This window comes from Mastigoproctus giganteus, chromosome 11, assembly GCF_048544385.1.
Source record: "Mastigoproctus giganteus isolate SK-2022 chromosome 11, ASM4854438v1, whole genome shotgun sequence".
NCBI lineage: Eukaryota > Metazoa > Arthropoda > Arachnida > Uropygi > Thelyphonidae > Mastigoproctus > Mastigoproctus giganteus.
The window spans coordinates 78,760,111-78,778,837 of record NC_143585.1 but is presented as its reverse complement, the minus strand read 5'-3'; the positions used below and the strand labels follow the sequence as shown (position 1 = coordinate 78,778,837).

General features: G+C 40.4%; 1 protein-coding gene across 1 annotated transcript in view; it reads left to right on the top strand.

Annotated features, from left to right (window-relative positions):
• Positions 1 to 18,727, top strand: part of LOC150078163 (uncharacterized) — a 333,303-nt gene that overhangs the window by 65,850 nt on the left and 248,726 nt on the right. The window contains exon 2 of the mRNA XM_090385417.1: positions 15,030 to 15,124. Within this exon, the coding sequence (XP_090241543.1) occupies positions 15,051 to 15,124 (74 nt within the window). The 5' untranslated portion in view covers positions 15,030 to 15,050. The remainder of the gene's footprint in view (positions 1 to 15,029; positions 15,125 to 18,727) is intronic.

Below are 18,727 nucleotides of genomic sequence, written 5' to 3'. Positions count from 1 at the left end.
TTCTTCCACAGTTTTCTTTTCCAGGAGTCGTCTCTGTCTTATGCAGTTTGTTTATGATACTGTACTATCAGTCTCGATGTATGGCAATTAACACCCTTCTCCGTGTTAAGAGGTCCTGTGCGTACTGGGAACGCGCTCGGTACAATGAAGTGATGTTCATGTCCTTTCGGGCGGTAATGGATTTTCGTGATGAGGGTGCATCTGAGATCTTCGTATTGTGGGCAGTCGTAAAGCAGGTTGGTTCCAGTTTTCGACCTCCCCGCACATGCAATTTGGGTCATCGGTGAGGCCGAAGCCGAACAGTTTCTGGTTGAAAGGTCCATGTCCTGAGGTCAGGTGCAAGCCCAGGAAGAACCATCCCGATTGCTTTGGGTATATTTTGTTCAGTTCTGGAAAGAATTTACGAGTGATCTCGCCTTTTGTCGTCTTTGTCCATCTTTGCTGCCACTCCTGAAGGAGGTAGGTCTGTAGTCGGGCTCTTTCCATTTTTTGACTGCTTTCTGGGTTGATTGTGAAGTCCTAATGATTTGCGGCCACTCCATTTGAGTGCAGGTAGAGCAGTCCTGCTTTCACAGCTTCTAAATCCAGGAGGAGAGCTCCAGCAAGCACTTGCAGCGCAGATGTGCTTACCATGCAGCAAGCTCGTGTGATTGTCAGTAGGATGGTCCTATGTGTCATGTTCAGGATTTTCTTGTTAGTGATGTTTTGGTGTACCATACTGCAGCTGCATAGGTTATTGCTGGGATGAAGGTTGACTTATAACATAGCATTACGGTTCATTTTTTCAATCCTCAGTCCGTTTAGGTGGGGTATGAAGGATTGGTTATTATCTAAGATAACTCCTAAGTACTTCATTTTCTTGGTGAGTTTGATGGTCAGGCCATTTATTTTTATTTGGGGCGGACGCTGTACCTGAAGAGTTCCTTTCAGCAAGATGGATATGGTTTTCGTCGATGCAATTTTTAGCTGGTTTTTTGTGGCCCAGTATTGTAATTTCTGCATTGCTTGATTAAATGGAGGTGGGCTTAGTTATGTGGTTACTTCCTTTGAATCAAATCTTCAGTTGAGACTTGCATAACCCGTACCACTGACGCCATCCCTCCTTCTTTTTAAAGGCCGCCGTAGCCTAGTGGTCAGGCGCGCGGGTGCATAAGTACACGTGCCTTGAGTGACCGGGGTTCAAGCCCGTGACTACTGAATACGGTGCTGTTTCTTGTATTCTATCTTGTGAACTCCTCTGACTGTTTGGTCGTCCCGGAGTATAAACAGAAAATTTATTTATTTATTACCAATGTTTTCAAGTTGGACTCTGGTATCCACCTCAATAGTAACAATGAGATCGTCCACAAAGGCCTGGGCTTCAGCCAGCTCTAGGTCCTGGCACAGGAATTCGTCGTAGGTAGCAGACGTCACAGTGCCCGGCACATGGATGACTGGAACCAGGGTATCCCAGCATAACATCGCCCAAAGCATGACACCACCGCCACCAGCTTGTTTTCTTCCCACGGTGCATCCAGGCGCCATCATTTCCCCAGGTAAATGACGCACATGTACCCGGCCGTCCACATGATTCATCGGACCAAACGACCTTCTTCCAATCACTAAAGATCCAGTTTCGATGCTCGCGAGCACATTGTAGGTGCTGTAGCCGGTGAACCGTGGTTAGCGTGGGCACTCGGAGCGGTCTGCGGCTATGCAGCCCATTTACAGCAGGGTTCGATGTGCTGTGTGTGTTGTGACACGTTACTCCCGTCACCAGCATTCCAATTACCGGCGAGTTGCACCAAAGTCGCCCTTCTATTGCCACGTACCATTCGGGAGCCTTCGCTCACCTGGAGCATCGATATGAGCCGTGGTCGTCCAATATCTCGCCTGCGGTTCGTGGGCTTCCCCTCCTCGGAGCACTTTCAGTAGGTACTAACCACGACTGACCGTGAGCATCTCATCAGCCATGCCGTTTCGGATATGCTCTGACCCAGTCGTCTGGCCATTACAATTTCACCTTTGTCAAACTCACTTAAGTCCGCTTCCTTTCCCAACTGAAGAACAAGAGTGACACTGATTAACGGAGCTCAGTATCAGGCATTTTTTATACCGTGTCCCTACCTGCGCATGCGCCGTAGTTCACCTGTAGTTGCTTCTATTTGCAGAACGACTCGCTGGTCATAATGTTTTGGCTGATCGGTCGGTGTATATACCTTGACAGTTTCTAGAAAGGTCCAGAGACTCGAAAATACTTTTCTGGTAAACACTAAAACTAGGAAGTACGCAAAAATGTAGCAGCGCCACCTGCGCGCGCTCCTTGAGAAGCTGAGCTTTCCTGCTTAACCGATAGGAGGCACAGGAGTTGCTACACTCCATATTGCGCTTTTGTATATATTTTTTAAAAATATTTTTTGGAAACTTCGGTGTGTTCGCGGGCCACATTAAGGGTTCCGCGGGCGACAAGTGGCCCGCGGGAAATGATTTGAGCTCCCCTGCATTACGTACTACTGAATTTATGGATACAGACTGAAAAAGAACCCACTACCTATTTTGTTAAACAGTGATTAAGGGAGAAATCGTGTTGCGATGCTGCTTTGCATTCGCTTTACGCCCCCCCTCCTTTGCTTGTCTCTACCTTTAAGGTAGAAATATATGCATTTGTTAGAGAACATTATGCACTCAGAAAGTCGTCAGAGGAAATTATGCATTCAGAAATTGTTAGGTAAAGTGGTAATAATTTTTACATGATTGAGTTCAGTGATACTTCGGAGAGTAGTACTCAATTACCGATGGCGCACTATGGCCATAGATGCCGATGCGCCTAAAAAAAAATCTCCAAACAAACAAACAAACAAATTCAATTACCGAGTCATTGGATGAACGTGGATTCATGTCAGGTGGTCATACATTTCTCGGAAGTTTTCTGTGGTTAACTGCAGCGGATCGAGTATAAAATGGCAAAAATTGTTGAGCTTTAAAGTTTTTAGTTTTTTTAATTTTTTATTAATTTTTTTTTTTTTTTTTTTTTTGTTTGTCAAATTCGCCGTGAGGGGAAGAGACCCTGGGTAACAGTTGTTTGCTGATTACTCACATGACGTTACATTTTTTCTCCCTCTCCAGCTTTTCAAGGTGGTTGAAACAGCACAGTTATGCTTTGGCCTAGTTCCGCTTCACACCGTGGGAACTTATGGTGTACGTATCGCATCAAACGTGAACACAGCCTCAGGGCTTCTGGCTAAGGTCAGGCTAGCCAGACAGGTTAATGGAACCTCAAGCCAACCGTGAATTGCTTACCCTCTTCGCTGTATCAGATGATTCTATACATTTATTTTCTTTTTCTCATTGGTGCAAGAGGTCTTCCTTCTAGGAAATTCGATTAGAACAGTAGGAGGCTTTGTTTTAATAGTAATCAGAATATGCTAAAACTATATTCTGATTAGGACGACGCTGGACTTCCCTCTAACCCCTTCCTTCCTTCACGTACAACACGCACTTACACAAAAAATAATTTAACAGAATGGTAGCCAATTTCCCATGGCTATTCGAGAGTTTGTGAACCCTATTGACCCACTGTTGGGCGAATGAAAACCTCATTTCAGTTGAACATCACACGCGGAATGTTCAGCGTTACGTGAGAAGTATCAAGAACGAACGCATTACATAAAGAATGACAAGTACGAGTAGTTTACATTCGAAACGTAGTTGGAAGGGTGTACCTGCAAGAATTTATCTTTCTATCGCTAGATCTCAAGATAAATCCTTGGAAACCAGTGTAACAGAGATTTTCTCTGTATGTCTGTTTCTCTTTCTCCTAAATAACATTTATGTTCTTTATTCTAATATGTATAGTTTTTGGAGAAGGAATATAATTATATTCGCTATTTCATTTATACATTTCAATTTAAAGTTCGCTGACATTCTTTAGATTTGCGACCCTCTGGTTTACTAACTCTATCATTTGCACTCAGTGATCACTGAATTATGACCACCCCATCCGTAATGGACTATGCCGCATAGCTCGCAATACAAAAAGTCGAGCGGCTTCTTAGGCTAGAGCAGTGGTAACATCACGGAGTTTCAAAAGGGCATGATTGTGGGAGCTCGGGTGTCGGGTGCTTCCATATCGGAAACAGCACGTCTTTTCGTTTGCTCACGGCTCACTGTGGTTAAGGCGTACAAAGAATGGTGTCGAACGGATCAAACCACCTCCCACCCATAGAACTGTAAATAATTACACAAAGAGGATGTTCGAGGTGAGCGAAGGGTGCAGCGCGTTGTACAGACTCAGCGGCAGGTCGACGCTTTGCGACAGTTGATATCGCAATACAATATAAATAAATTTTCTGTTTGTACGCCGGGACTACCATTTGGTCAGTGGACTTGCTCATTTTTGGTTGCATCTCGAGAGCAGAAAACTGCTTTTCGATGTAACGAGAAAGCTTGAAGACTCCCTAGACTGTATTAGTTTTGAACTAAATGAAAAGAAAACTTCGCAAATGATCTTCATCAACAAAAAGAAGAAAAAAAAAAGCCAAATTACAATTTTTATAATTTGGATTTTCGCTAGCATATGGACCTGGAAAATAAGCTGCATGACAGATTGAACTTCATGCCCAATGTTGGGCAGGAAAAAAAAAAAGAAGACATACGCGGCACTCTGGGTCACTAGACGGGATCTCACCGTGTTCAGACACCATAATTTAATGACGCAATGCATTGTTAAATGCGTTACTCTAATTCCCCTTTATGCATCCATTATCTGGTCATCGGTCCCCAAGATTAGCATCAAGGCCTTCCTAGGTATGCAATTCGGGCTACTGAGATGGCTAAATAAGATCCTCAGTCTGGACCTCGGGTGATGCAACGAAAAATAAATGAAGAACCAAAACTAACTCAGTTGCAGCATGGACAGTTTGGACAGATTTTTCCCATCAAATACTGTTAGATTCTTTAATAATATGAGCATCGATCCATAGAAACTGTACAGATAAAATATGTAGGAAAGAAATCTTTGGGAATGTTACTAGCAAGTTTAAATATTTGTATCGACGATTTATTGTAAACTCTACTGACTTGGTTGTCGTACCGGAGTATAAACAGAAAATTTATGAACTGTAAATCAAGAAAGAAAAAAAAAAAAAAAAAAAAATCGGTCAACTTCCTTTCAAATGAGAAGAAACAGTGTTTTCTACGTACAAGAATGATGCTTTGGGCCACAATTGTACAAATATCTAAATAACACACACACACACACACATACACACACACACACACACACACACACACACACACACACACACACACACACACACACACACACACACACACACACACACACACACACTTGTATCTTCTGTTTCTCTGTTCCCTTGAAGAATTAAAAAAAAAAAAAAAAACTTTGCTAAACATGCCCGTTTTACCACATAAAAGATCATTACGCATCGTTACATAGAGAATGTTTAATTTAGAGCATCGGTGAAACTACAAACCACTTGCCCATTTTTCCAAAGGGTTGTGCCACCCCCATGCTCTTTTACAATCATACCAAGCCAATTGTGGAGCTCCCCTTTCCCTCCACGCAGTAGCTAATAAAAAATTAAAAAAAAAGGTGGATCGCAAAAGAAGTCCTTTAAATAATAACCCTAGAAAGGTGAAACTTCACAGGAACTTCCATATATTGTATAGTAACACATTTCTCCCATCTATGGGTCAGTTGTTTAATGCCTTGATAATAAAATTCCGCACTTTTTGTCTGAAACCACGATTCCACTTCATTAATGACTTCCTGAGATGATTCAAAGTGGCGTCCACGCAATGGTGTCTTCATTTCTCGAAACAAGAAGTCTGACGGTGCTAGGTCAGGAGAATAGGGTGGGTGCTGCAGTAGTTCGAAGTGAGAACACTGCATTCGACATTGCTTCTGTAAAGGCGTCAGCAGTCTTGGAACCCATCGTGCAAAGACCTTAGACATGTGCAGATGGTCATGTAAAATGCTGTGGGTAGGCCCATAACTAATTCCCACTGCATTTGCGATAAAATTAATTGTCACACGTCTGGTTGAGCAGCACCAGCTGCTCAACCTTTGCAACTGTCTCACTGTCTGTAGATGTTGATGGCCTTCCTTCTCTTGGCTCGTCAAAGACACTCGTACGACCGCACTGGAACTCCCGTTTCCACTTTTTTAGTGTCATAGGATGGACAATTCTGCCCATACACAGCTTTCATTTCTTCGTCAATTTCGTGAGCTATCTTGCCCTGCAAATACAGGAACTTGATCACTGCTCGATACTCCACTTTGTCAACCATAGCGTCCTTCCTCATATTCCGGGCTCCACCTGTGATGTACGATCACCTACGGGAATGAAATTTCACATGTTAGTTATTGAATATGCAGATAATTTATATTAAAAACGGCATCTTCTTACTGATGTTTTATCCAAAACAGGGTACGAACTTTTTGATACCCCCTCGTATATGTTATGTATTTAGAACAGCGAGACCAGTTCTCAAGGTCATCTTATAGACGGTTCCTTCACGTTCGGAAAATGAGTGATTTATGCTCGCTTACCTGTAAAAGGGAAAGGTTTCACTCCCGACTGGCTTTCTACACTTGTTTACCAGCGAGGCAAGTGAATTGTCTGGATGGACTCCCATTTTGTGGAACTTAATTATATATCTATTGGGTAACGTTATTGTTTGACTTTACTTTTTTTTAGTAACACATCCTGGTGTTAGATTATCAAAAGGATGTTTTTCAGTATAATTAATATTTTTATCTATTCCTGGCTTTTTTTCTCATTATGCCAGACGCCTCACGACTTAATTTGCCCTGGTACTGAAATAAAACAATCCCCAATTATGGTTATCTGTACTCTACTGAATTTTCTACTTACTTGTACTAAAGATCAGGGATAAGATTTATTTCTTTTGTACATTAATAATGTTCGATATATACAAATACAAGAAGTGATAATCTTACTTAAATAAGCTAAGCAAAGATCGTAGCTGTCTTTTAGTGTTACGGAAGTAACACTAGAAGACCGGTCATGCTATAAGAAGGCGCTATGAAAATTGATGTATGGAGCGTATCGAACAATAGTTACAATCATTTTGGTAGCTTTGTTATGTACAGTCAGTAAATTACTGGGAAGTGTTTGTTTTGTTGTTATTTGGTTTTTAGGAGCATTAGCAACTGAGGCCATATTGCTCCGGCGATATGCGGTGGTCATTCTCTGACCTTTCCGCATCCTCCGTATTTGGTGGTCATGGGATCAAACCCCGGTCTAATCAAGAAGCGTGTGCACGCACTGCTGCTCCTACCCACCTGGCTACGAAGGCGCCTCCTGGGAAGTGTAATACATTATTTTCTAAATTAGCTTGATAAAATTTTGCAGGTTATTTAGGTCTGACAATATCCAGTGCGTTATTACATGAGGTTGCAGATGAATTTATAACTTGACTTATGAGGGCTTGAATGAATTGAAGGTAATGTGTATATTCTTAAGAATAAAAAAATAAAAAATAAATAAATAAAAAAAAAGGATATATTTAATTTTAAAAACATTCATTCGTTAAAATAGCGTTTTGTTCTCATACAAGGTGCTCACCTAGCATATTGGACACGCCAAATACGGAGGATGCGGAAAGGTCAGGGAATGACCACCGCATATGGCCTTAGTTGCTAATGCTCCTAAAAACCAAATAACAACAACAACAACAACAACTAGCATATTGGGTGGTTGGGTAAACTGTTAAACTTAATTGTTAGAATTGTACAAGGACGTTTATAAGATTGTCAGAAAAGATGTGATTGTTGATTGTAGTACCATTAGTGGGTTTACTGTTTTGGAAGGTTGCAAATTGGGGTTAATTGTCATGCGATTTTTCTGAGATTTCAGAGGAATTTTATTTGCATGAAATCCTACTAAACAAACGTAACTACGAAACAAGATTAATTTATCTTTGTTCTTTGGGCGGTTAGTGACATATTTTGAGCTCACGGCGTTCAGTGAGCTCAAGTAACTTATTTTTGCCCCCTTTTTATCCCTTTTATCTGAAGATTTTCTCTTGCATATCAGTGATCTTCTGTTAACTAGAAATCCTAGTGGATGTGCACTACGACCACTCCTTAAATTCAGATTTCCACACGGGGGTGGGGGAATATGTAAAGCACTGCTTTGGCTTATTTCTCATAAGAAATCCATCTGACCTTTACCTTCAATAATAGCTAGATTTTTGTAAAACATCAGATTTCTCTTTATAGAATGATCTGAATAAGCCTTTTTTATTGACATAAACATATGCCACAAAAGGTAGTTAGAGGTTCTGACCTTAGCTTCGTGAGTTCAGAAATTTAGGATATTTATTTTCTTCTCACTCTCAGTGTGTCTCTTGAAGTTGATGCACTCCACTGTACAGTTATTAAATTGCCATTTTTCTACAACCTTTCTTTCTTCGGAATACGTAGATAGTCATGAAATTGCCTATGCTTAATAAAACCTTTTTTAAGGAAAAGAAATGAAAGAATTGTCATATTTTTTGTGATCATAAAGCTCTCCAATAGCATAACAATTTTCAAAAGCAAAATTAAAAAAAATATTTTAATTGTAAATTCTTCTCATGTTTTGAGGTATGCAAATCTATGAAGCGCACTGACAATTTAACATGAAACTGCAAGGCAGAGTGATGGCGACTGGAATTCGTATAATAATTACTGTATAAGTTAATTTGTAACAAAACTACTTATTCGGTTTATTGAATGAGACTTCCCAATGAAGACGTAGAATTTATTAAAAAATTTCCCCCCCCTTTCTGAATGACATTCCAAAAAAAAAATAAAAAAAAACCAAGATGAAGTTGGGTCTTGGGTATGAGATTATAAGTGCCAGGATGCAGAATTTTAAGTTCGTGGGAACGATTATTTTTTTGCAAAGTTTTACCATCCTTTTTATTAATTAACTTATCATATTATGTTTTTAAAATAGTTTAAATAGTCATGTTCATTAGTTTATTTTTAAATTTAGCTAGTGATTTTTAAGTTGCAACTTACTATTCGTACCGCTATTGAATCGATGTTTTGGCGCGAATATAATAGTACGTAACGGTAGTGCAGTGGAATAGTAGGGTTTTAATTGTGATTAGGTTCTAATCTTGTTAGTCATATAGCTTTTTGTGTTTAGTTAAGGAACTTTACTTTTTAGTAAGGATATAACTAATTTAACACTGCGATCGTAATGGTATAGCGTAACGTATATCTTGAACTTGATAGCATAACCCAAGAACTTGATAGTCTAACCCAAGCACGGTACTAAGTACTATAGGTTCTAATACCTCTCGTGTTTGGGGTTCACATAAAACAAAAAATAAAAAAATACGGCACAACGTAAAACTTGATAGCTTAACACTTATTACTGCATTTAGGAATCTTCTTAGTGTAGTATTGTCAACTAATCATTTAAATTTATTAATTTTTATTATTAATCAATTAAAGTGTATTTAAACGGAAATCATGCCCCAGACTAGAGCAGCAAAGCAGCGGGAGTGCTGTGGCTCGGGGAGGAACCGAAGGGGGGGATTCTCCAACGTATATCACAACCTAACAAAACGTGCAACATATGAAATGTTTGCAGATTTTCTGGCACAGGACATAGTCCAGCCAAAGGGGATGTCTTTGTGTGTGTGCGCGCTAGGTGCAGGTAATGTGAAGAAATTAGGCACCAACTCAGCATTCTGATGAGCGTTTATGACAATTTGAAGAGTAGGATAGATGCCCTCGAAGGAATTACAATGGGGCGTCCATCAAGCTCTACGCTGCCCAACTCAATACCAGAGCTCACACTTTTGCATCAGACAACACAGCGCCAATCTCCAAGGCAGAATGCGCTGATCATAACAACCTTCCACGGGAGTGGTTATCATCAGCTCATTCTGCGAGTGACCGATAATAACCGCCTTCCCCAGGAGGTGGTTATTCTCGGTCACTCTATTGTCAGTAAAACGGGAAATATGTTGTGCAAGAAGGAATAGGACGAGTGTGTGTCTACCAGAGTTAAAAGTAGACGACGTTGTAGAGTAGATATCATCGTTTAAGGGCACAAAAGGTGATATTGTTGTACACGTTGACACTAATGATATTAAGAGTAGGAGATCTTTGGACTTACTTAACAAGTACAGGGTAATGTCAGTAAAAAGTCGCTAGTTGGATTGAATTTGAAAGTGTTTTCAATTCAGCCCAGACACGATAGGAGGGAGCATGTGATGAGAGCCTTATCTATCAATTCAGCCTGTAAAGATTGTGCAAGGATCATGGGATTGAATTTTTCTCAGTGTGGTCTGTGCTTGTTAACAGGAGAGACTACTTCTACAGGAATGGTATACAGTTAAATAGAAAGGGTGCAAGAATATTTGCTGATGCTATCGAGGCAGTGATAGGTGGGTCGGAAAAATGCTAGCCCTAGAGACACGCAGAGACTAATCGATTAACTACAGCCGCAGACAGAGTTGAAAGTGATTCTTGCGCATCTGCTATTGGTACATGCAGCAGTCTGGAAAGCAAGGTGTCTGGGACTTCAGGCCCTGCTGTGGGTCATCGTGGAACAATTAAATACATGGGCTGTTAGGTAACTAAGAATAAGAACATGTGCATGTATACTAATACTAGGAGCATTGTAAATAAATTTGATGAATTAGAGGTACTGTTAAGTCAACAAATGCAGGCATGTAGGAATATCGGTATCACTCAGACATAACAAGTGATGCTGAATTTGAAGATGGAGAGTGCAATGTATACAGGAAGGACAGACAGGACAGGACAGGACAGGAGAGGTGGGGGTTATGCTCTTAGGTAAGCTTATTAAAGAAAAGGCAGTGCATCCAGTTTACGTGGGTGACGAGTGCAATGTTGACTCAGCTTGGCATAAGTTTGGTACACTGTTATAAGTACTGGGAAAACAAAATTGAAAGCAGGTGTGTGTTATAGGGAAAACGTCTGTGATGAGTATATTTAACAGCTATACAGAGAAATAGAGTGGACCAACAAATCAGAATGTCTCACAACGGGAATTTTAATTTTCCACATGTTGACTGGAATTTGTGGGTTGGTCACTCACACACTCGCAAAACTTTTGTAGATTTCTTGGATGACTGTTTTCTACAGCAGCATGTTAGAGAGGCAACAGAAGGAAGCAGTACTCTTGATCTGGATATCAACAGTGATTCTTCATGCATTAAGAATCTCCAGTTAAAACACTGCCTCACATGATCGCTGCCTGGGAGGCAGCGATCACAGTGTACTAATGTGAAATTTAATTAAGGACAGTGACCGCTGTCAAGGGTAAAGGGAAAGACTTTTGCTTTCATAAGGCTGATTGCAGTGGGACCAACTGATGATGTTATCAACAGCAAATTTTAAATGGGAAGTATTCAGAGACGTAATCAATGAAGCTACTAGGCTTTTCATACCGACGAAGAAATGCTGTTCAAAGCTTAGACCTAAATGGATGTCAGATGAGACACGTGTGTGGAAGAAAAGTTAATGGGATGCATATAAGCTGTTCTCGTGCCGTTCGTGACGGGCCGAACTGATATCATCACCTTTGCTGATAACATAAAACTGTTTACTCCCATCAGCCCCGGAGACACTGCTGAATACATCAATGCCTTAATCCTTCAGAAAATCCGGAACCTTGAGGCCTTCCTCTCCGGTTTCGGACTTATCCTGAGAAGTCAAAACAGTTGAATTTCTCTCTCAAACGGAACCCAACAATAGTGCAACCCATTTTAAGAGGATCCACGATTTCTGCCGTCCAACAACAGCTCTGGATGTTATTTTTGACCAAAAGTTCTCCTTTCTACCGCACATAGACCATCTGCAAATAAAAAATATATATATATTATTATTTTAGGGTTGCCCGTAATTAAATACATTAACCCGTATTTGAGTCTGTAAATTGCGTATGTTCTATGGTCGATTTGCCTGTTTTGCTGGACGAAAAAACCCCAGTTACTGGGGAGAAAAACCTTGCTATCTACGCCTGAGACCGACTAATTCAGCCACGGAGTGAAAAAAGCCCATTAAAGTTCCTCGCGTCATCGACGGGATTCCAACCCAGGCCTTTTCCACCCGGTGTGGGGAGGACGGTGACGATACCACTGTGCTACCCGCGCAAACCACCTGCAAATAAAGTCTCCGGTGGGTGATTAAACAACAACTTATGCACGTCCATAACCAGGCTGTTGCGTGCAGATATATTAAGACGTGTTTATCCGCCGAAGCCTGGACTTCAACTGCTACGACCCAACCTAGACGGATTTTCGCGGGGAAATTCTGGCTATTGAAGTGGGCCAAATGGAAATTTCGGCTTTCCCCTGCACGAAGGACCACCCAGATGGCGGAAGCTCTCAACATGACACGTCTTCCTGCCTTCATTCACGAGAGAAGACTGGTCTTTGCCGTCAAAGTGATGGTCGGCATTATTTCAGTACCAGATTTCTGGGCTAACTGCGGATGGAGGATCCCTGTCCCAAGCCTTAGGGCCAATCCTTCAGGCCATTCCAAACCGATTAAAGTTATCTGATCGGTTCCTACCAGTGCAAATGCTGCAGGACATATACTCCTTGGACGGCGACCTCTACAAGTTCGCAGTAGATAAGAAATATAGGCAGAACATACTCGGTCTACTTCCTTCCCAGGGCCACGTCACAGGACATTAGAACCTGCTCCCGAGGACCTATCCATCACTGCCATGGATCCATCACTCCAGTGTTCAAACCTTTCTGGAGTCATAATGCTGTTTTTATTTTTTTGTCATTTTTATCTTTGTTTATTATGTTGTGTAATTTCTTTTATGTAAACACCTGGCTTGTAGCCGTGAAGGGATTTATATACAGCAATGTACCTTCTGTATATAATAAAGAGTTCTTCTTATCAGGTGATACAGAAGGCTATGTTAGATATACGAGTATATTAGCCTGTAATCAATTCACAAAGGAGGTTAGGCACGCTAAGATAGATTATGAGAAGTGTTCGGCAAAGAATGCCAAGAAAAGCAACAAAGACTTCTATGCTTATATTAAGAGTAGACGGAAGGGGTTGAATCACATTGGGCTGCTTGACGTCTATGGGGTAACTGTTTGATGACCCTGCTCAGGTTGCGGACAAATTGAATAGCTATTTTGCATCTACATTCACACATGAGGAATTCTTTAGGGAAGTGTATTCCAGAAGTTTATCAAACTCTAATGAGGAGCTGAATGACTTTGTGATAACTTAAAGGAAAGTTGAGGAGAAGTTGTTGAAGGTGGACCTGAAAAAGGCATCTGGGGTGGATGTAATCTCCAAATTATATTTAGGAAGTCAGCAAAGGAAGTAAGCAAACCTTTAGCCATAATTATCAGAGCATCCACAGGAGGTCCCTATGGACTAGAAATGTGCGAATGTATCCTCTCATAAAGGGGGAGTGATTCCATTATTTTCTGTGGAAAATAATGGAATCACTAGTTAAAGAAGTAATGCAGGGGAACATTTCTGGAGGGGAACGGCAATTATACTGCAATCGCAGCATAGATTTGTTAAGGGGCGGTCTTGTCTAACCAATCTGATAAGTTACTGTTATGCAAGTTACTATTTTGACATCATATACTTGGATTTCAGGAAGGCTTTTGATGCTGTTGCACATAAAAGACTGCTGTACACACTGGAGCAATGTGGCATTAAGGGCAAGTTACTGGTATGGATAAAGGGTTGGTTAAAGGAAAAAAGACAGAGAGTGGTTATCAATGGGCGCTGCTCTTCATGAACTAATGTTATTAATAGAGTTTCCCAGGGTTCAGTGCTGGGACAATTGTTGTTTTCAGTATTTATCAATGATATTGATGAAGGTATATCAGGTTTAATGTCTAAGTTTGCAGATGATACAAAGGTCGGTAGGGCGGTTAACGACAGTCACCATGGTGAACTTCTGTAAAAAAGATCTAGGAAAATTGTATTGATGGGCTGAGAAATGGCAGTTGATTAACGTCGACAAATGCAAGGTACTGCATATGGGTAGCAGTAACCCCAGAGTAACTTATCAACTGTGTGGTAGTACACTCAGGGTAGTAGAGAATGGAAAAGACCTGGGGTAATAATTCTGTCAGGCATGAAATTATCTGAGCAGTGCAGACATGCTGCCAGGGCAGATCACTTGGTCTTGTCAATGATATACAAAAACTTTGCTAGCAGGGATAAGGAGGTGATTATTCGTCTGTATAAGGCCATGGTTAGGCTGCGTTTTGGGTATTGTATACAGGCCTCACTTTAGGAAAGATGTAGAACTGCTGGAACGGGTGCAGAGTGAGGGCAACGAGACTGGTGAAGGGAACAAAAGGGTGCCCTTACCTAGAAAGCTTTCAATCTGCAAATTTGCATCGTCTCGAGACTAGGCACGTGCGGGAAGATTTGATTGAGGTGATTAAAGCCTTGAATGGATTGAGTAAGCTGAATGTTAATGTCATTCTCTCACTTGCTGAGACTACACACATGAGAGATGCATAAATTCAATTTGAGGAAGGATGGTTGCAGGATAGATATGCGGAAGTTTTCCTTCTGCCAGCGGGTGGTTGATTGTTGGAACAGGTTTCCATCTGTTGTTGTGGACGTGGTTCGTTCAGAAATTGACTGGCAGTCGTGACTGCAAGTGATGAATGCACTCTGAAAAACATTTGCATTTTCATTATTGGAAACTACCTATGGACTATAATGCGCAAGGTAGTATTAAGCATTTAATCCTTTTTTTTAAGAAAAATACCAACGTATTATATTGAAAAAAATCCGATCATTTTTTAAAATATTTCCATTGATAAGGAAACATTACAAAAATAATTAAATATTCGAAATGCAGGACTTATAATAGAAACAGTGTGAAATTCAATATCAAGTTTAGAGGATATTACTCTGTTTAGAAAAATTAATAGAACAATTTCTTTGTATTTTTTATGCTTGGTTATTTAATGAAACTTGAAATTTATTACTCCATGAATGCTACATTATTTTGCATTTTTTATAGTTAAAGTCATGAGGATTCAAGATGGATAATAAGTTTCCTGGCCAGAGATCGGAGGTCATTCGACCATGCCCTGGTTACGTTCCTCACTTTTGGAGGTAGGTATATTTTAATCATATTTTATTATCAGAATGAATTACGAATCTAAATAACACGATAGAAAGAAAAGGATAAGACCCTTGTATGTAGATGATTCTCGATTATCCGTGCCTAAAGTATTAGAGTATAATAGGAACTAGCGAATGCACCAGAAATTCCCAATAATGAAAACATGTATTTATACTCGTTTAACAAGTTAGTACACATTTTATTTCAGGTGCGTTTGCTTTTTTCTTAATTAATTTAAGAAAAAAGCAAATGCAATACGTATTCTACAGATCTTTTGTGATTATCAGAATAAACAAATATTAATAATTTATTATTTATGTATTTAGTAAATTTGTAGCTATTCTAAATATGTCAGTGAGTGAACCGAGAATTTTTCTTTTCTGGGAATCCGTCATATTACTCATTTATTCTTCCAATCAGCGCACTGAAACAAAATGTATAGTGTGTGTACTATATTGAATATATTGCCAAACATACACAAGTTTATCATTCTGATTTCAAGGACACCAGCTGAAGGAAAACCAGATCAAAGCTATCCATGACAGGATAAATATAAAAATAAAGCCGTTACCGATCTTCCACCCTTGGACATTAAAACATTAAAAGATGCCTGGTATAGTAAGCTGAGTCAGACAAAAAAGGAACAGAAACAGCCGACGACAGTCTGTGATGAACTGTTGAGACTCAACCAAAGAAACTTTACTTTAAAGAAGCCTTCTTAAAATGTATATTTAATTCATGCACATTGTACTTAAATCGTCCATTCCATGTTCCCATCTTTAAAATGCCACAATGAATATTATTGTACAGTAAGATATTAGGGAAAAAAATTAGATATCGAACTGAATCCCAGGACTCATGTCCCTGCTTTAACCGTAGAATTTTGTAAATATCACCCCACCCTAACTTACTGCTGTCCAGGGAATAGAAAAATAAACAAATACTACAAACCTCTGCAGATGCTCCAGGGATTTGGGAAGGTTGAAGCATATTCACCATGCTCGTATCAGGAATAGTTGCATTCACCTAAAAGTAAAACGATCCATTAAATAGAATAGATGAGTCGAATGGAAGTCATCATAAAATGCCATATTGTCAGCCAATCTATTCGTGCCTGCAACACCCTAAATCAACGCCGCCTGATGCAATTACTAGTTGGTCCCAGTTGGAAACCAAGTGTTCAGGAAGGCCTTAGGAATTGATATTAATATAAGGATACGTAGGAAGATATCTATCACTGGATTTTACAGAACTACAGCACGAAAACCAAATATCACAACGCACAATGTACAGCCTCGACTTGCGTATTGCACAACCCATCATAATTAGTCTGTGGAACGCTGGAAAGCACTGTTATGGTGTAACGAATCACGGCACACGGTTTTCTCATTTAATGGCCGTATTTGGGCACTGCGGATGTTCGGAGAACATTATTTACCAGAGTGCGTTTGTCCTAACTGGAAAGTTTGGCTAAAGTATTATTATTATTTATATCATTTTATTTGAAAAGGAGTGTCCCTTTACAGCTATGCAGCCAGAGCACACTGGTTATATGATAATACATGAATTAACATGGGTACATGAATGAAAAATGACAAACTATATACAGTTTATGTACGGAGTAGTCAGGCAAGTTAATACAATATATGCCTTTGGTTTATATACATAAATACATCAATGCGTTCAACGTAGCTTCACAGACATAATCTCACCTAGAGCGTAACCAGGGCATACATATCTGCGAGAGTGGAAAAACCTGTAGGTTTTGTCGTTGCACAGCTTCTGGAAGTTTATGGATAACGTGTTGAATATTTCAATACAGTTAAATGGAAACATACAGTGGCGGACAAAAAAACTGAATCACCTTAAAAAAAGTAATATTTGTAATGAAACGTATAAGATACTGTTTGATTACAGTAATTTTTTTTGTCGCAAAGCAAAGGTATTACGTCAGATAACGCTTCTATTGCATCGGCCAGTAATTGCAAGGTATTGCATCAGCCGTTTCTATAAATACGGCGTTGGAAGGGTATACACGCTCATTAGTATCCTGTTTTGCGGAGGTGTAAGCATGGGTCCATATGTTCAGTTGACACCAAGAAAAAAAAAATCTAGCTGTTGCTGTCCCAGGAAGGACTTTCTACGCGATTTCTTCGTAATCATCATGCTAGTGCTCCTGATCTAAAACTGGACTTTGAGATGGCCTCTAGCGTTGAAACAAATACACGAACTATCCAAAGACGGCTTTTGGAATGTGGTCTGCATGCTTATCAGCCCAAGAAGAAGCCTTTGTTGACTCAAAAAATGAGGAAAAAAGCGGCTTGTTTAGGCTAAAATGCATGTTTGATGGACAAAAGAGCAATGGGACACTCATCTTTTCTGACGAATCGAAATTCAACCTGCATGTGTTGTGATGTGTCTTACAACACATGTCCACAACACAACACATCCATGGCTCGGATGGGAAGCGATATGTCAGAAGACGAAAATCGGAGGCATACCACCTTGACTGCATAACACCGACTGTAAAGTTCCCCGCCGGTCAAATGGTCTGGGGATGCATAACAAGCAAAGGGATGGGGCGAATTAAGTTTATTAACGGAACGGTGAATGCAGAAACCTACACTGCTATCTTGGAGTAGTGCTCGAAACCCGTTATTAGGGATCACCACTCAGACGTCCAAAACTGCATTTTTCAACAGGAGATAGAGAGAGTGTGGTAGAGAGAGAGGGTGGTAGAGAGAACACCCCCTTGGGGGAGCCCTCTGGAGCAGACAATTTTTTGATGGTGGTTCTGATTTCTTATCCGTAGGGTCCTGGACTGTAGGAGCTTCTTGAGAAGATCTTGTAAGCCTTTCGCTTACTATAACAGGGTCGATTTCTACGGAACTGGAGAAATCACTATATTCTAAGAATTTGGTTAGTGGTATCGTTGGCAGAAATTAAGACAAGATCAACTAACGACAGGTGTCCTGGTGAAGGCCAAAAATGTAGAGAAACATTCAGGTGGATATGAACAGTCTGGAAATCAGGGATTAATTGAAGGGAGGTAAAGTAAGTGAAAGCCCTGTATATAAGGGGGAAGCCCGAGGGAAAGGGGAGTTAGTCGTTCGCGAGGTGTGGTGTGGAAGGGCTGTGGTAAGGCGTTTGTCTCGGGAGAAGTACAGTAGTTGCGCGTAGTGAAGGTGGAATCTGTGTGATTTTCAGTGGTAGCGCAGTGGTGAGCGAGAAGAAAAAGGGTAATGAAGAGTTGCGGAGGCCGCGAAAATTCAGGAAGTCCAGATGAAGTGTTAGGATTGAAAAGCGTAAGAGCAGAGAAAGGGCCTGATTTAAGGAGGGAAAGCGCATCATCCGAATAATAGAAAATTCCAGAATCTTCGGACCCGAGCAGTTATTCCAAGGAGGGAAAAAAAAGGAGTCTAGACCTTTCTGAACCATGAGTAAAGAACCCTAAACGTATTTCATTACAGAAAATGAACTAACGGAGATATTACACTATAATTTAGAATAACCGTTTCCCGAGGCTGTTTGGTCTTCTTACTGAAGTAAAACCGGGACTGTATTACTTGTCTATGGCCAGGTTTAACACCTTT